This window comes from Phaenicophaeus curvirostris, chromosome 4 (assembly GCF_032191515.1).
Source record: "Phaenicophaeus curvirostris isolate KB17595 chromosome 4, BPBGC_Pcur_1.0, whole genome shotgun sequence".
Classification (NCBI taxonomy): domain Eukaryota; kingdom Metazoa; phylum Chordata; class Aves; order Cuculiformes; family Cuculidae; genus Phaenicophaeus; species Phaenicophaeus curvirostris.
The window spans coordinates 48,208,043-48,225,748 of record NC_091395.1 but is presented as its reverse complement, the minus strand read 5'-3'; the positions used below and the strand labels follow the sequence as shown (position 1 = coordinate 48,225,748).

The window sequence follows — 17,706 nt, the reverse complement described above, 5'->3', positions numbered from 1 at the left end:
CAAATTATATTTTGAGTGTTAGGTCACATCCATCCAAAAATATAATGAGGTACCAGATGTATAAAGGAAAGAATAGGTTGACAAAGAATTTGCTAAAGAAAAGCAAAACGAAAGATCTATCAAACAGTTGAAAAAGAGAATTTCACTGTATTGAATTTTTAAGTGTATGGAATAGTGATGGATTATCATTTTGATACCACAATGCCATATTTACATGCAGACTAAGTCACCGACATGGCATCTGTGAAATATTTCTGTTTGTAACCTGTCACTGACAGACACTCCATAAGGGAAAAAACCAAACCAAACCAAACCAAAAATGAAACAATTTATTTGCAACACAAATGAAAATATTAAAAGTAGGTGTTCAGAGAGATGAAAACACTATTTGTAGATAAAAATATAAAAAAAATTACATATGAAATACACACAGATAGGAGCAATAGAAAAAAATAAATCTCTATTTCTGTTGGCACCAAGCCATTTTCTTTCATTTTTTGCCAGTCCATAGGGAGAAGTTAAAAGGAGGTTTTGCAGTTCCTTGTGAAGAATCTAAACATCATGAATTATTTAATCATGTACATTGGTGTTTTTCATTTAGCAGTTAGTGAACTGATGATTATAAGACAGAAGAAAAAGAACTTCCAAAACCTTTAGGAAATCTTATAAATGACAAGGTTTAGAAATTAGGTTTTCAAAAGTACTATGTTTCCTTAATGAACTTTCACCTTGAATTTAAATAAAAATGAATTATATACATTTTAAACTTCCATTCCATATTTTTCAGCAGCTTAGTTTTGTGATTTATAACCTACTTTCCAGGAATATTAACATCTCTCAGTGATTTCAGCTGTCATTTCATAATCATGAAGACAAAAGTGCCTTAAAATATATTTATTGCATTGAATTGATGGGTAATAGCAGAGTCATAAATATTTCTGGTTTCGGAACATCAAAACCACTCTCAGACCTGAATTTTTTCAGCAGGTAGAGAATGAAAAAATATTGAGGAAAGTATTTCAAGAATTGGTGATTTTGTTTGAAGGATAAACTGTTCTTTTTCCAAAGCATGTGACACTGTATAGCTAAGTTGTTCTGTCTAGTTTCATCACAATTTTTCTTGAATTACATTTACATGAATGACTTCCAGTTCATTTAAAATGAAGACATTTGATCAATTAATTTCTCAGCTTGAAAAGAAGTTCTTATTATCAGCCTTCTACACACTGTGGAGAAGTAATTTCTTTTTCAGATAACAGATTTTTTTTTAGCAGTTTCCTGAAATCAAATAATGTGGTAGAAAAGTCAATGAATAGCTGACCAATAGAATGGCTTTTAAAACACTACCCATCTATTAGTAAAATTGAATGCTTAAATCTATTTTTATACTTACTAACTTACTTGTCTTGTTATTACATCTGAAACGTGACTTCTCTGTGCAATACGCGCTATGCTTCTAGAATTGTAAAAGTCTATACATATAAAGAAATTATTTCCTCAATGTTTTGGCATGAATTGTGTTTGATACACAGCTGCTTTATAATATCTGTTCTTAGTTGCATTTCTGAAAGCTTTTATCTCTGCTGTAAACTTATTATAACAGTCCATATTGTAATACTCATCCCTCCAAGGAAAAGTGCATTATTACAATACCATATCACAAATTCAGATTTACTGATGGCCTGTCACAATGGCATTTACATCTAAAAATGAAACTTTTCAAATATCTTGAATATGTTGCTTTGAAGGTAATAAAATATTTCTCATCAGAAATGCAGAAACATTTATTTTTCATTTGGCATTTTCTGTTTACAGGCTGACCTAGATTGTATCTGAGAAAAGAAATGTAAAAAATGAATCAAAATCTTTCATTTTGGGTTTTAAGGAATATTGAGATTCACCTCTTGCATATCCTTCATACTCACAAGGAATGAGTTTAATATTATACCATTTATCTATGTTATACTAATTTTGCTCTGTTGTCTAGCAGAAGGTATTTCTTAAGATAGATTGAAATAAAAGACTTCCCTCTGCAAATGTGAATAATTTATTTGCTTCGTGTCAGTTTAAGCAGTGGATCCAACCATGCTACTTCGTAAAATGACTGATATGAACCTCTACAAATTTGGCATTTGTATTCCAAACAGTGGATTAAAAAATATGCTGTCAACTATAGATCACACACATAAAGCAGGTATTTCTTTCCCCATTACTGCAGTCTTTACACGTGGGGTTCAGGAAATACTTCCAAGTATTCAACTTCTATATATGATGGTCTTGCAAAGTATTTTGTGGCTTTTTTTTCAGTCAGCATGGTAATCCTGTTGTTAAAAAAAAAATTAAAAAAAAGATTTGCAAATGTAAACCCATTGGAAAAATCTATATTTTGATGTGGTACCCTTTTTGTAGATTTCTGTAGATTAAAATAGTTGTGACACCAATCTTGCTGCCTGTAAGCAGAGTTGTGGCAGTCTGGGGCTGCACAGAGGTAAGATACAGAAAGATGAGAAAGGAAGGCAAATGGATGTGCCAAGACTCTCTATCCCTCTTCCAACTTCTTCCCTGTAAACAAACATTGTTAACACTGAAACCCTATAGAACCCAGGGACTTCTTTTTCCAGAAGTGAAACTATTTTGTTCCAAATTAGAACTAAGAATTTTTAAAATAATAATTCCAAAAGCGTTGTTTTCCATAAACCTCTAAACATTTAAATATATATATTCTTTCCTATTATTATGAAAACAACAGCTTGCCATAATGCTCAAGGAAAATGATGTCAATAATGCTACAGTGAGACCAAAAGTCTTAAAAGGAGTCCATTGAATACTGATGCTCTTAGGTAAATGTAGGTTTTGCATTTAGTCCATTTCCTGGCAGCCAGGCTGCAAACTCCCATAGTATCCACAAGGAATAACCAGGGACTTCTATGATTATTACAAAAAAAACCTGGAAGCCCTATTTTAAGACACTGGAACTATACAGAGGATTCCTGATTAACTGCATTTGATACCGCAATGGGACAAGTATGAAAATAAAATTACTATTCAGTTATTTTAATCTCATTACTTGTACTACTTATGAGATTATACATGCACTTCTTAAACATATATATTAAAGTGACTAAAAATCTCTTTTTGATACATTTACATGTATCCAAATTTGCATGTCTGCAAGATCCATATGAATCCTGAAGCTTGTTTTATTCTAATGTTTATAACCAAATGCCTGTATTTTGAGGTTGAAATAATTGTTTTTATTGAAATAGAAGGGTAAATGTGTAGGCCTCATGAATCCTTAATATTGTTCACTGATCATCAACTATCTTTTATTAAGAAATAAAATTCTCATAATTTCATGTGAAAGTCTCAGTTTTTAACCTTTAAGCATGCAATTTGGCTCTCTTTTGTGTCTTGACAATAGGAGTCTTAAGTAAGAGAAAGTTAAATAAATGTTTTATGCAGTAGATAATGGCTTAAACCAGTAAATATCAACATGATTTTTTTTCCAATATTGAATTCTGCAATTCATGAGCAACAAACTTCAATAAAGAGGAAACTTTCTCATTTTAAATTAGAACATTAGAATGACATTCAGTATATCATTTCATATTATGTCCGTACTCTGCGTCTCACTGACTTTGGCACGTGTCAGCCTGCCTTTATTATAACTCCTCAAGTTCTCATTAGCCCAGAAATCACCTCACTGGGCTCAAACCTGAGTTCTAATAGCCCAGTACAAGCCACTGGTTTCAGTTCAGTGGATCTGCATTATCATAGTGACACTTGAAACAACTGAATATTTTCATGTTATTTGACATAGATGATAAATCAGAAAAACAATTTTTCCACATAGGGAAATAAAGGATCTCTTCTGAGAATATAAAAAAAATAGATAGTGAGAAGGAAAAGTAAGCAATAAGATGTTCTTGAAGAGTTTTTCAGTGCTGTTATTATACGACTAGAAAAAATGAAGACGTATCAAGGAAGGGTGAGAAGTATTAGAGAGACCACATATTTAAAGCAAGAGCTTAACAAAGTAAGCAGGTGATGTGAAGAAGGTTAACAATAACTTAATACATCATTGTTACATAGTGTGGGTGAGGATGTTGCCAGAATAGCTAAGGACAGGAAAATTATCAAAATTAGAAATATTATTAAGAACATAACAAACTAAAACCCTGACTGGAATCTCTGGCACTAAAAAGTCGTACATGCTGGAATGCAAAGTCTACTAAAACTCAAAACTTTATAAATCAAGAAAATAAGTGGAAATGTAAGGTTTAGGGTGTGAACTTTTGTTTCTTGGAGAAATATCACAACATGTTTGAAAATGTAAACTTTCAGGCTGTGAGACAAAGATCTGCATATGAATCAATTCAAAACATTCCCTTAAGGAAAGGCATGGAGAAAGGATTCCTCATAGCCTTGATATTTTAGAGCTACCCTTATTCCACCCAAAAAACTCCCCTTCCCATACTTTTGTTCTGATCTGAAACCTCTTCTACACATGCCCCTGTGACTCCACAAGACATCCTTACAGCATTGAAGCTTATTTTCTTTACAGAAATACTTCCATCTGAGCTGTCTCTCAGAATATATTTTCTTAAAATAGAAATCTATCTTGTCAGAAAGAGATTGAAGTAACATGCCCACAGATAATGCTCAAGCGACTGTCAAGAGTAAGATCTGAACATAAATTGCCTGGGGGGTGGGGTTGATGAGCTGAACTGGGCTCTTTGAACAATTGGAGACACATGAGAACTGGTTGACATAACATCTCAGTTTTGAAAAAAACATTAGCTTTCTGTGATTAGGAAGTGACAGTCCAGACCACTAGACCACCTCTAATTTAATAATTATATTTTCAATATTTTTTCCCTAAAGTGCCTTAAGTTGATATAAATGGTTATATTTTAGCTGAAATAAACTGTGACATGGTTTTGATCCGCATCTCACGTGGAAAATTATTCTGCTGTAATTCCTTTGACAGGTCTGATTCAGCCTCTGCAGATTAAGTACAGCAGACAGCTTGGAATATACTCTCCACTGGTTCATACTTGGATTGTATCTTTACAGCCCAAGAAAAAACACCCCATCAAAAAAAAATTCAGAAAATATTTGGTGAGTTTACTTTTAGTTACTTTTTTATGGCAAGCACCATTTTGGAAAGAAGATGACAGAGGGTTTTTACCTTCTAGACTTGGAGACTATGAAGAAGCCAATTAGCTTTTTTCTTTCTTTTTGGAAGTGAATTCTACCTTGAAATACAACTGAGAATAGAATGAAAACTGCAGAATAAGAAATGTAAAATCACTTATTCTTCTCTACTGCTTAGACTACCTCTGCAAATCTCTAGATATAATTCTAGATATAAGTAATATGAGTTGTTTGGTGGAACTAATAGTTTTATAAACTTGTGCACTCCCTGTATTCACCACAGAACATCCCCATCCACTTAAGCTCCTTCTTATACCCAGCGTGTATGAGCTACAAATCTTTTGTCTGGCTCCAACATGGTGCTACGACAAGAACCCAAACTGCACCCACAACCACAACATTGCTAGAACATCCAGGTCCTTTGTTTACTACAACCATGACCTGACCATGAAGCAAAATACATTAGAAGTTCAGGGTAGTCTGAAGACATGCATATACAAATGGGTAAACTGACAGCAGTAAATACTAATAGTACTAGGTGATTTTCTGTTAGCATCTCTAGTTAGGTACTGTTTTTTAGAAAAACCATAGAAGCTTCAGGATCTTTTGCCTATCTATCAAATATGGATAAAAACACCTAGCTGCTTCACAAGTTATTAGGGAGATGGGGGGATAGAATAAATAGACACACGGCAAAATTAAGAAGCCTTGTTTTCTTGGGGAAGTGGCTGAAGAGAAAATGGGGATACTGCTGAGAAGGGGGGAAAAGAAAAATTAAAGTGAAAAAATCTCTATGGAAAAATGTAGTATAAGGAAAGAATAAGGAAATTAAATGCTACTCAATTTTTTTTAAAAAAAGACAAGAAATAGCACTTTTTATTATTTCAGTAGCAAACCTATTTACTTAAAATCATGAAAGACAGGAAATGAAAATATGGATACTTGGTCTTAATGATGTATAGTAAAAGTTTTATGGACTATAAGTAGTATGACAAATCAGATTTCATCAGAAAAGCTACAGCCAAAACCAGTATTCAGGTATGGTGGAACAAAACAGTATTTGGTTTAGAGTCCAAAGCATTTCAGAAGTGAGTTCTGGTGTCACTAAGACCAGCCCCTAGGCATCGAGGGCTATTGTTCATTTTCCATTTAAAAACATAGTCTTTCTGGAATATCTGTGAAAATGAAATATTTGGACAAAGCATGTGGTTTTGTCCTAGGAACTACACAGAAGTAAAATTTCCTGAACACACAGCAGCAGCTTGGGTCTGAAAGTGGTGCAACAGCCCTGGGGCAACCTCAGATGCAGGAAGCCTTGGTGGAGCCAAGAGCAGGCTGCAGGGCATTATAGAAACCCTGAGTGTCAACCCTAAGACTCTGAGCACCTGTGCTGGTCACAGCTACTGTTAGACCTGAGTGGTCTTCCTGTAAAGAAAGAGCCTCAGCTGCCTTCACACTTACAGAGTGTAAAGTTGCATTGTCTTTCATTAGCTCAGCACTGGGCAAATGCTTTCTATTGCTCCAGGTTTTATACGGGTTTGGAGATTGGATTCATAGGATATTTTATTTATACTTACAACCCTGTAAGCCTGAGACAGCTTTGCTTGGAGACCATCTGTGAGTTTCTGAAACCATGGGATGGAATAATCATAAAACAAATGTAATCCAGTCACTGATAATAAAGTCGTCCCTGTTGCTCCTTTTGAAAGGCTATTGCAGAATCTCTTGCATCTGGGAGGTAGAATGCTAAGTTCTATCTAATATTTCATCCAATGTTCACCATTCTGTTGTTGAGTTTCACAACATTCTCATTCTAGTGCTCAAGACCTTCTGACTCCCAATGCTTTCAAATCTGTGTACCTCCTTGTAGCAAAAAGAGAATTATTAAACCTGGCAATACTATCACTCCCAGATAAACTCTCCTTGAAACCTTCCTGCAGGCTGAAGGAGGGATTTGAACTATACATGCTTATTGTACAGCACTTAAAATTTCTCAGAATTCACTCTTCTCTGTTTTACTTTTTTTTATTTCTCATTAGATATAGCACTATGTCAAATAATTAACTTAAACTTCTCTTGAGAGAATCACCTATTCTCTGTCTTCTACAAGACCAGGTTATTATCAAGGAAAAAATATTTCTTTGGATTGGCACAATCTCTCAAGATTCTATTTCATCTCAGTTTTCACTTATCTTCAAGCCCTTAATAAATCTTTTCTTTAACGAATCTTTCAAAATAGTATTGTAAAACATTACATACTAGTGAGTTCAGACTAAAAGGTCTAACATGCAAGTTACTAACATATCCATTTTTTCCCTCCATTTCACTGTAAGCGCAATGTCTACTGAACAATCAGTCTTACAGACTCTGTTTTCCAGTTTGAAAGCTTTGTTATAATTGGCTATTTGACCTTATTTTCACATTTAGTTCAGTCATTGATCGGGGTAGAGATTGTCCTACACCTAAATTAATCACACAAAACTCAATGAATTTCGCTTTCTGTTGTAGTGATAGCAATACGTTTTTCCTTCATATCTCAGTTCCTTCTAGAGTCTTTTGCCTTCTCTAATGTAAAATATAGTCATCGTCACTAAAAACTGAAGCAAATTATTCTTCCAGCTTAAAAGCCATACCCAGTTACCTTTTGTTCCTACTGTGTCTTATCTGCTTAGTATTTCTATGTCTTTTTTATTATTATTTAAGTAACCATAAATACATGTAAAAAAAAGGTTCACTTTTGGCAAACTACACCCTTCTCCATATTTATATGAACATGTATGTTAAAAAGCCTAAAAATTCAACAGCTAGGGGTAAGATTAAACAAGTTTCTGTCAATACACATGTCTAAACACTGAAATATCTGTTTATCTGATAATGCAAGTAATAAATATGTCCACATTATTAAAAAAGAATATGGAGAACATAACTAGAACCTGACATAATTAAAACAGCATGGGTAGGAAGTGTGGGGTTTTTTTAACTCTACTACATCTTCGCGCTTTTGCTGAGGTTTAGTTTATTAAATGATTTCTGGGTAAAATAGATGAACAGAATTTCAGCACTTTTGTTACCCTCAGGCTGTTCAGATGATGAACAAGTTAACATCAAAATCCCTTTCTGATGCTTTCTCTGGCCTCAGGCTTTTATATAATAGATATTCTGCCCTATTAGTAAACCACCCTTTAAATGCCACAAAAGATGCCTCTTGCAGACCATCAGGCAACTCTGAATGATACTGACCCTTTGCACAAGATCTGTTTATTTTTAATTCTTATCAGAGGTAAAGTAGGAACCTACTAGCTTGGATGGTTCCTTGCTGCTTGATCAATTTTTGTCTCATTATGCCCAGCATCAGCTTGCAGGATTAGCTCTTAGTCAACGTTTTATGAAGCTTTACACAGAAGAGAAAAAAAAAAACTATAAAATTTGATCTTGCAGTTATCCCTAGAGAACAACAAATTAATTTACCCCGTTATTAAGAAGGTTATTGAGAGTAAAGTTATCTGCACTTAATTAATGTCTGCCTCTTTTGTGCATGGCTATCACCTATTAGTGCAACATGTTTTAATGCACTATTAGCCTAAACCCAATATTTTGGGACCTATTATATCAGCAGTTTAGTTTTCTTAACTGTATTCCTGTAAGAATAAGTAGTGAGAGAAATTTGAAGATTAAATTATTGAGATTAATTAATTTTCCTGATTCTAAGACGTGATACTTATATGCTGCTTATCCCAGCTAATGAAAGTCAGATTTAATTAGTTTTTAAGATTTGACACAAAAGGGCTAACCAGCTTTCACAAAGGACTGTAGAAAAACATTTTCTGAAAGCAAAATCTGGCTAGCTAATATGTGAAAATGTAAGACAGAAGAAAGATGTGTCCAAAGTGGTTGGGAAGAAATTATTTTGAATCTCAACTGAATTTTATTTTTATTCAAGACATCTTCAGTAGAAAATATTACAGATGTTTCTCTGTCTGAAGACCTCAAAATCTGGTTACAGAACAAAAAGTGTTTGAGGCAAAGTTTAGATATGTGAAGCTAATATGAATCTGAAATTTTCTTTTTTTGATCTCTATCCAGAATAGGTTTGAGTTAAAATCCTGGGACTTCTATGGCAAGTACTATAAGTCCAGTGGGTTTCAATAATTTAGTCCAAATTTTATATTTCAGTTTCATTCCCAGTAATCACAGTGGTCAGAATTCTGCTTTTTAAACTTAATAGTGGATTGGTTTATATATCCAGAGATATGAACAGTTTTCCAACATCTGCTTTTGGAACAAACAAACAAACAAACAAACAAACAAACTAACACCAAACCCATAGGTATTTTAAAAATATACTAATTTCTTTATGTCTGAGTTTTATTACCTTACCACAAATACATATTCCAACATGAAAAATATGGAGTCACTTACATTTTTATTAACAATCTAACATAGATTCTTTTATCTTTTAGCCCTGTATAAAATTATTTGCATAGCCTAATATATATGCATTTATGCACTGCAACTTGCTCTCAAACTGCAATCATGTGTGTCCATCGAAAAAGTGAACTATGTCAGCTCAGCAAACTCTTCCATGTTACTGCTAACTTCAAAAGTCCCAGGTGTAGGGATGCAGCATTTGGAAAAATGTTCTACATAGTTTTAGGACTGCCAATATAGTCTACTGGACTTTGGTTAAGTTCACACCAAAAAATTAAAAAGCGATAAGACCTCGGCCAGATTACTGGAACTCAATCATCTATGCAGCTAAATAGTCATTAGCATATTTGGGAGACATCAGTTAAAGACCACTCCCTTTCAACATTCAGCATGCATTTAGGATGTTTTAGAGGATAAAATTATTCTACAATATCATTGTAGTTGTATCAGTTGGACCTAAGGCAATAAAATGGGTTCTGGTATTATTTTGTTTTTGTGACTGTGGTCATTTCTGAGGCCACAGGGAAATATCATTTTAGGGTTGGTGACATATTTGTTTGGGTGTTTTTAGAAAACAATCATCTAAATGATAAATCACTGCTTTCTGACAATATTTATTAAATTAGGAATAAAAGCCAGGGGTTTTTTTGGGGGAGGGTAGAAATGATTTAAGGTCTTGAACTTGGAAAAAAGGTTTTTTTATAAAAAATTAGAAATAAGATTAAAAGGCATATGGTAACTGTAATTTTCAAAAGGATATGTATGATCTGAGCGTCTAACAGTATTTTGCTGTCAGAAAATATCACACAAACCCACAATTATTTATAGTTCTTTCAAGCTACAAGATTAATAAGGATCTGCAGTTTACCTTCTAGAAAGATTCATGCCAAAAACCAAGAAATCTCTATCCTAATAGCAGTTGTCATCATTTAAAAAATATTAAAATGTTTTATGAGTTTCAAAAGAAGAGTATCACTACTAATATATCCTTGCTAATATATAAGAGCACATGTGTACAAAAACTTGCAGAACACAATATAGACTGAACATATTGAGAATAAAATCACTTGCACATAAGCTAACACCACTTGACAAAACAGCAAGGGTTTCCATTTCACCATTTTTTTAAATAACAAATTTGGGTTAATTAAAAAATTAATGAAAGGGCAGAAAATTGAATGGAGAATTCTCATTAATTGAAGTCCACCTAAGAAAAATGAACTGAAGGAACGCTGGAGTTGGAAACATTAAGCAACAGTGGGCATCATGGCAATGAATAAATCCAAGGAGACATGAGATACAAATGCCTGATACGTAAGTTTCACAAGTCCCATGACATGATTTTAAACATAGTGAAATCAATCCTGAAAACACGGTGTTTTCTGTTTTACCATACTTATGTACTTTCCTATTGTCATTTAATCATTAGAAAGAAGTAGGCAAAGTTGTATCTCCACATTCAGTGACACAAGTTCTGCTCTTTTATTCAAATTTTTGTGCCCCTGAAAAAAGAAAACCTTGTTCTGCTCCCACTGGGATTTCTGCTGAACTAGCTTTGATTAGAGACCATACCACCTTAGCGGTCATCATGAGTAAACACCTTTGCAACTTCTTTGAACAAAGGACTGACAGGAGTCTTCACTATCTAAACAAGTCAAATACAATAATTTACTTCCTACACCCCACATCAAATGGTCAAACATAGGCAGCTTCCTACACATGATTCCTGCAACATCTTTACTGGTTGCTTTTCTGTAGCAGTTCATTGTAAACACTACTGGGCAGGTAATGGGATAGGTATATAATGTTTAGGGAACATAGTATAATTAAATCAAAGTCTATACGGTTTCTCACTAGCTCAGCTGAAAGCAACACAAGTAAGTACCTTTGACTTCCTGCAATTGTCATATATTCTCATTAGTCATCCAAATAAGTTACAGATTAGTATTTAGTGGTGCACATTCATGTATTTAAAAAAAAAGCCTTCACTATAAAACTTTCCAAATTTTCTCTTTCTCAGTCTTACATGCTTCAGCATGTTTCAGACTCGATCTTTTACTATTTACTTATTTCTCCACTTTTTTGACTATGTACAGAAAACTTTGGATTTTTTACATTTACAAATGTAAACTCACTTCATAATGAATTCTTAATGTGTGTATGTGTAGTACCCCAAAAAACCCAACAACCCAGAAACACCACTTGAAGAAAAAATCTGGGACTGTGTATTTTAATTTTACTTTGCAACAGCTCATAAAAAATCAAAACCTGGGTCTGATTCTATTAAGTACAACTGTACTCATTTGACCTTAATAATATCTGACTGTCACAATTGCTAGGGAAAATATACTTCTCAAGGATTCTGCTACGAGAAGCAAGTAAATTGTAAGAGTAATTTATCTTACATTTCCTGTGATAGAAGTTTGTGGGGTTTTTTTACTATTTCGAACAAAATGGATTCTATCAGTGTTTTTTACATGTATGAGTCATTAAGTAGGCAGTATATATTACTATACAGATCTCTGCTTTTAATCAAGGCTTAATTATTTTTTAGAATACTTGACTTTAAAACAACTTTTTGAAGAACACCTACTTGAGGTCTTGGGAAGGTTCTGCTCTGATATGGGGTGTCTCCACAGAGTGCCCAAACACTGCCCCTTCCGTGCCTAAAATACATAAATAAAATACAGTAAAATTACTTTGGAAAATGAAAACACATTGAAATGCATGGCCACAAATTGACATTTTTAGGACAAAATATCTAATTGAAGCCTTTATTAATTATTATAAATGTTTCTTCATATTTATATTTGCATTTCTATATAAAAACATCTTGTGAAACTTTAGACTTCTACTTATTAGTTGGTGAATTTCACATACAATCTGGAAACATTTATAGTCCAAATTTTCAGCACTGACGTATCTGAACACTCACTTGAACACCTCGGAGATGGACTGCTTCACAGATAAGGAGAAGAGAAGAATATAATAGATTTTTTTAACAAAACCCCATTTTTGAAGTGTCTACTATTTTTTGCATGATGCTCATTTTGATCCCCTAAATTGAGTTACCGAGCTTTCAGAAGTTTTGAAATAAGTCTACCACCTGAAGCTGCTAGCATAAATCTCAGTATCTGACAGATTCAGAGTTTCTTTCCATCAGAGCTTTCTCAGTGAAAACTTTTCTTCTCAAAGACTTTAAAAAGAATTATATGGAATGTCCTTTCATTTCAGTGTTGGTATTGGATGCTCATTTATATCCTATTGGACACTTAAAATAAAGGCAAAGAAAATGGGTAACTATTTCCTAGAAATGAATTGATTCTCTTGAATTTTAATTTCTATGAGGTCCGAGTTTAATATGAAAATTAAAAAGTTTGAATTATATGATCAAGATTCATCACTGAAAAACTTCTTTTCAATGAAAAACATTAGGGTTCTGATAAATGTTCAATGAAGTTATTTGAAAAAACCCAAATATTTACACAATCCATTATTTAAATTCAATTATTTTTTAAGGAGAATGAAAAAGACACAAAAGAGATTAATAAAGATATGCTAACAGAAATTTCTTTGTTAAAATACTAGAAAACTCAATAAACTGATGCCTAGTGAACAATACTATAAAATCAGTATTTCTCATAACACTAAGCTGAAGGAACTGAATGCATAGCAGTCATTTATACTACTCACTTTGCATTTAACAGGTAGCAATAGCCTACCTATGTTCCTATGTTGTTAAGCATTCCAAAGCCTGCAGTCTTTTTTCTTTCCCCTGAACTGAATCAACTTATCTATTTTTCTTTACTGATTTTACAATGCCATTATTTCTATGTTCCATTTATATAAAATTTTACCTTTTTTTTTTTTTTTTAAACAATATTCATGTGACTGTAAGCTTTTACTTTCCTTCTCTGAAGACGGTGTACTGGACACTGGGAATTGAAAATAGCCTAGAAATATCGTGTGAAATTCTTTACAACAGAGAACCACCCGTAAAGGTGACAAGACTGAATAAAAACACATGTAAACAAGTAATGCATTTACCTTCTACCACCAGAAATAAGATTAAGTGAACTCTCTGGGATAATTACATTTGGTTACTAAATATTCTGGGATTAATTGCTGTATTTCAACATCATAACTTTTCTTGTATTCTAAGCCTTGATTTTTGAGTAAACTTGAGTAAACTTTTGAATAATATACCAACAACATCTCACAGAAGCTGTGTAAGAAGTGCTCAAAAGAACAGGGGCACCACTCTAATTGATACTATAGTTTAAATACAATAAAGCATTTTCACTTATTTAAATATTTTAGCAAGTATTTTCAGAAATTTTGGCTATTGGTGGAAATAGATATTTAGCTATTTTTGCAGTTAACCAAAAACATTTAGTAAACTGATCTTACCAATATTTGAAAGCAGAATAAGGCTATAGAATGTTTAATTGTTAATACCATTTTACTGTACAAAAGAGAAAATGTCCTGAACAAGAAGGCAAAAAAAGAAATCTAATTAATCACTAAACTAAACTACTGTAAAAAAGTCATCATCTTCTGAACTTTGCTTCCATTAAAAAATAAGCAGAGAACCAAAAAAAACCCCTCAATACAAACCCAATAAAAAAGCCTTGGTCGCTGTAAAATACTCTGCCGGTATGGAGTATCCAATAGAGGAAGAGGGGATTTCTGAGACTAATGAAGTCACAGAATCACAGAATCACACAGAATCACAGAATAACCAGGTTGGAAGAGACCCACCGGATCACCGAGTCCAACCGTTCCTACCAAACACTAAACCATATCCCTCAGCACCTCGTCCACCCGTGCCTTAAACACCTCCAGGGAAGGTGACTCAACCACCTCCCTGGGCAGCCTGTTCCAGTGCCCAATGACCCTATCTGTAAAGAATTTTTTCCTAACGTCTAGCCTAAACCTCCTGGGGTTTTAACTCCAGGTTTTTAACTCCTAAGTCCTGGGGTTTTAACTCCATATATCTATAAGATTTACAAATATCTTGGCTAAGCATACTGAAAACAATTTCATTACAACTGTCATTTTGAAGCTCTCACAAGAAAGCAATCAAATCCACTTTCTATAAGCAAACTTCGCTGAGTATTACGGAGAACCATAGGAGCGTAAAAACAGAGTATCCTTTTACCTAGAAGCATCTACAGAGGTGCTGCGCAGAATCTGATGTTTAAACAAGACACTGGCTTGCAGTTTTGCTACCTTTAAGAGACAGGAGTAGAATGTTTATTTAGCTCTTCTTTCCATCACTCATCCCCATCTATAAGAAATTCTATGGGAGCTGAACACCAGAAATCAAAGGGCATGCTTTCAGATCCTGTTCACTTTTTAAACTGGAGAAATTCAATACTTTAAAGGCCAATGTATTTTTGTCTTTTTGAAGGTGGCAATTGGATATGAAGATGTAAATAAGAAAGCAGGACGCAGAATTGCCAGTCTTATGAGAAAACCACGGTTCTAATGCATGGAAGAGCAGAATTAATGCAAAGACATATTGCAGGCGAGACACTAAATCAATCAAAACTATCAAAGATATTATTAGGTAAAAACTGATAACAAAAGATGAATGACAGCTGGTTCTAAGTCAGCATTAGTGTTTCCTCACTTTCAGCATCTTTTGTTTTAAAGATGAGAAGGCGTTTCTCCACTAAAAAAGGAGAAATTTGGAAAGAAAGACCAAGTTTGTCCAAGTAGACTGAAAATCCAGGCAGGTAGAATTAAGGATAAAATGATATAATTAAATAAAGTATAACTTAAATAAACAAAACATGCTCCTTTTCACATTTGAAGATTTAATCACACATAACATTATTTCTTCTCATGCAGGTTCAAAAGTCAAAGTATAACAGGTCTTATGGTAAATGCTTCATCCTCAAAGAATGCACTGTCAACAAGTTCAAAAAATTCTTCGGTTCTTTCTGTTTTATAGAGGAAGAAAATTATCACTATCACTTATCAATTATTCCACTTTCAGTTAAAAAACTGAAAAAGATCAGCCAAACAGAATTTACTGATGTGTTTACAGCAGTTAAACAGCAGGATCATGAAAACTGGAAAGGGGTTGTACAGCAAATAAAATACATGGATCAACATTACATAAAAATACAGAATAGAAGAAACACTGTATGAAAGTATTCTTTATTTACAATATGTAAATCTGTAGTGCTTTGATGGGAAGTTAGATCACGTAGTTCAGTAGTGCTTAGGAAATGTTGCTACAAATGTATCTTTCTACAAATAATAAATGTAACAATATAAATGAGAATTCAAAGTGGGTAAGGTGATTTTTTTTAAACGAAACAAATATACTCTAGTTATTTAATGACTGCAATGTTAAAATACTTACAGAAGTAATCATAGAGTCATAAAATGTTCTGGTTTCAAAGGGACCGTAAAGATCATCTAGTTCCAACCCCTCTGCGACAGTCAGGGACACCTTCCACTAGATCAGTTAGTTCTAAGCTCCATCTAATCTGACCTGGTACACCTCCAGGATGGGGCTTCCATGACTTCTCTGGGCATTCTGTGCTAGTGCCTTACCACCCTCACAGTAAAAAAATTCTTCTTAATATTTAATATGTCTCCCCTTTTTCAGTTTAAACCTGTTATGCCTCATCTTGACACTGCACTCCCTGATAAAAAGCCCCTCCCTATCTTTCCTGTAGGCCCCCTTTCAGTACTTGACATCTGCTATAAGGTCACCCTGAGGCCTTCTCTTTTCTAGGCTAAACAAGCACAACTTTCAGTCTGTCCTCATTTACGAGGTGCTCTATCCCCCGGTCATCTCTGTGGCCCTCCTCTGAACTTTCTTTACCAGATCCTGTCCTTCCTGTGCTAAGGACTGCAGAACTGAATGCAGTACTCCAGGTGAGATCTCATGAGAGTGCAGTAGAGGGGCAAAGTCATCTCCATTGACCTGATGGTCATACTTCTTCTCCTTGAGGTTAACCATCTCACCGATTTCTTATCCATTGAGTGGTCCATCTGTCAAATCCATGTGTCTCCAAGTTAGGGACGAGGATGTTGTGTGGGGCAGTGCCAAATGCTTTGCACAAGTCCAGGTAGATGATGTTGGTTACTCTTATCCACCAATGCTATAGCCCCATCATAGAAGGCCACCAAATTTGTCAGACATGATTTGTCCTTAGTAAAACGTGTTGGCTGTTGCTAATAATCTTCTTATTTTCTGTGTACCTCACCAGAGTTTCCAGAAAGATCTTCTTCATGATACATACGTTTGCATAGAGAAACTTAAGTTGGGCCTCCCATAAAGTTATCTGATGAGCAGGAGATCCTTTGTGTGAAAAAACTGCCTGACCTCCAGAGTCCATTACCACAGCTTCCAGGGCTTTGTAATCCTTCTTGATACTCCTCAGACTGCTCCTATTTATATCACTGGTGTCCACATGAAACAACAGCAGCAGACAGTAATTAGTGGGCTGTACAGGGCTTGGTAGCCTCTTAGCGGCACCCCTAATATGAGCCCCCAGTAAGCACCACACCTCTCCGGAGAGTGGATCAGGTGAGCAACTGGGTGGCTCCGTACCTCTCCGAAGAGAGTCTCGTACTACTATCACTCATTGCCTTTTCTTAGTCATGCTGCTTGTTATCCGGAGGGCATATTGGGTTGCCTGACTTGGTTCCAGTGATAAGACAAAGATCAATTAACTCTATTCCCTGATGTACAGAATCCTAATCAAGACCTACTTCGATATGAGTGAAATTCTAGAGAGAGATGAATGAACAAAAAACTAAAAAAAGAAAAAAATTGAACCTTCAAGCCCTTTCAAGTAGAGCTCAAAAGGAAGTAGTTACCAAATTGAATTCAAAGGGATGTGAGTTAGAATGGACAGCTATAAAAAGTGAACCTTTCAGGGGATATAAAATAACAAGGGCACAGAGTATGTGTGAAGGATATAAAACCACAACTGCAAGTGTAACTAATTCCAGTGGAAGAGAACAAGTTAAATAAAGACTTTGCTAAGAAACAAATATCACTTTGCTGCAAAAAATGAGCCATATATTAGCATTATCCCATGCCTTCATGTCGTTCTTGTAAGTAAATCACCTCAAATATACTGACAACGGAAT

The 17,706-nt window shown here is 34.4% G+C and overlaps 1 protein-coding gene across 3 annotated transcripts in view; it reads right to left on the bottom strand.

Moving 5' to 3' along the window:
• The window catches only part of SGCZ (sarcoglycan zeta), a 419,779-nt gene that overhangs the window by 12,582 nt on the left and 389,491 nt on the right, over nt 1-17,706 (bottom strand). For all 3 annotated transcript variants that reach the window (XM_069855985.1, XM_069855983.1, XM_069855986.1), the window contains one exon: nt 12,179-12,251. In XM_069855985.1, the coding sequence (XP_069712086.1) occupies nt 12,179-12,251 (73 nt within the window). The remainder of the gene's footprint in view (nt 1-12,178; nt 12,252-17,706) is intronic.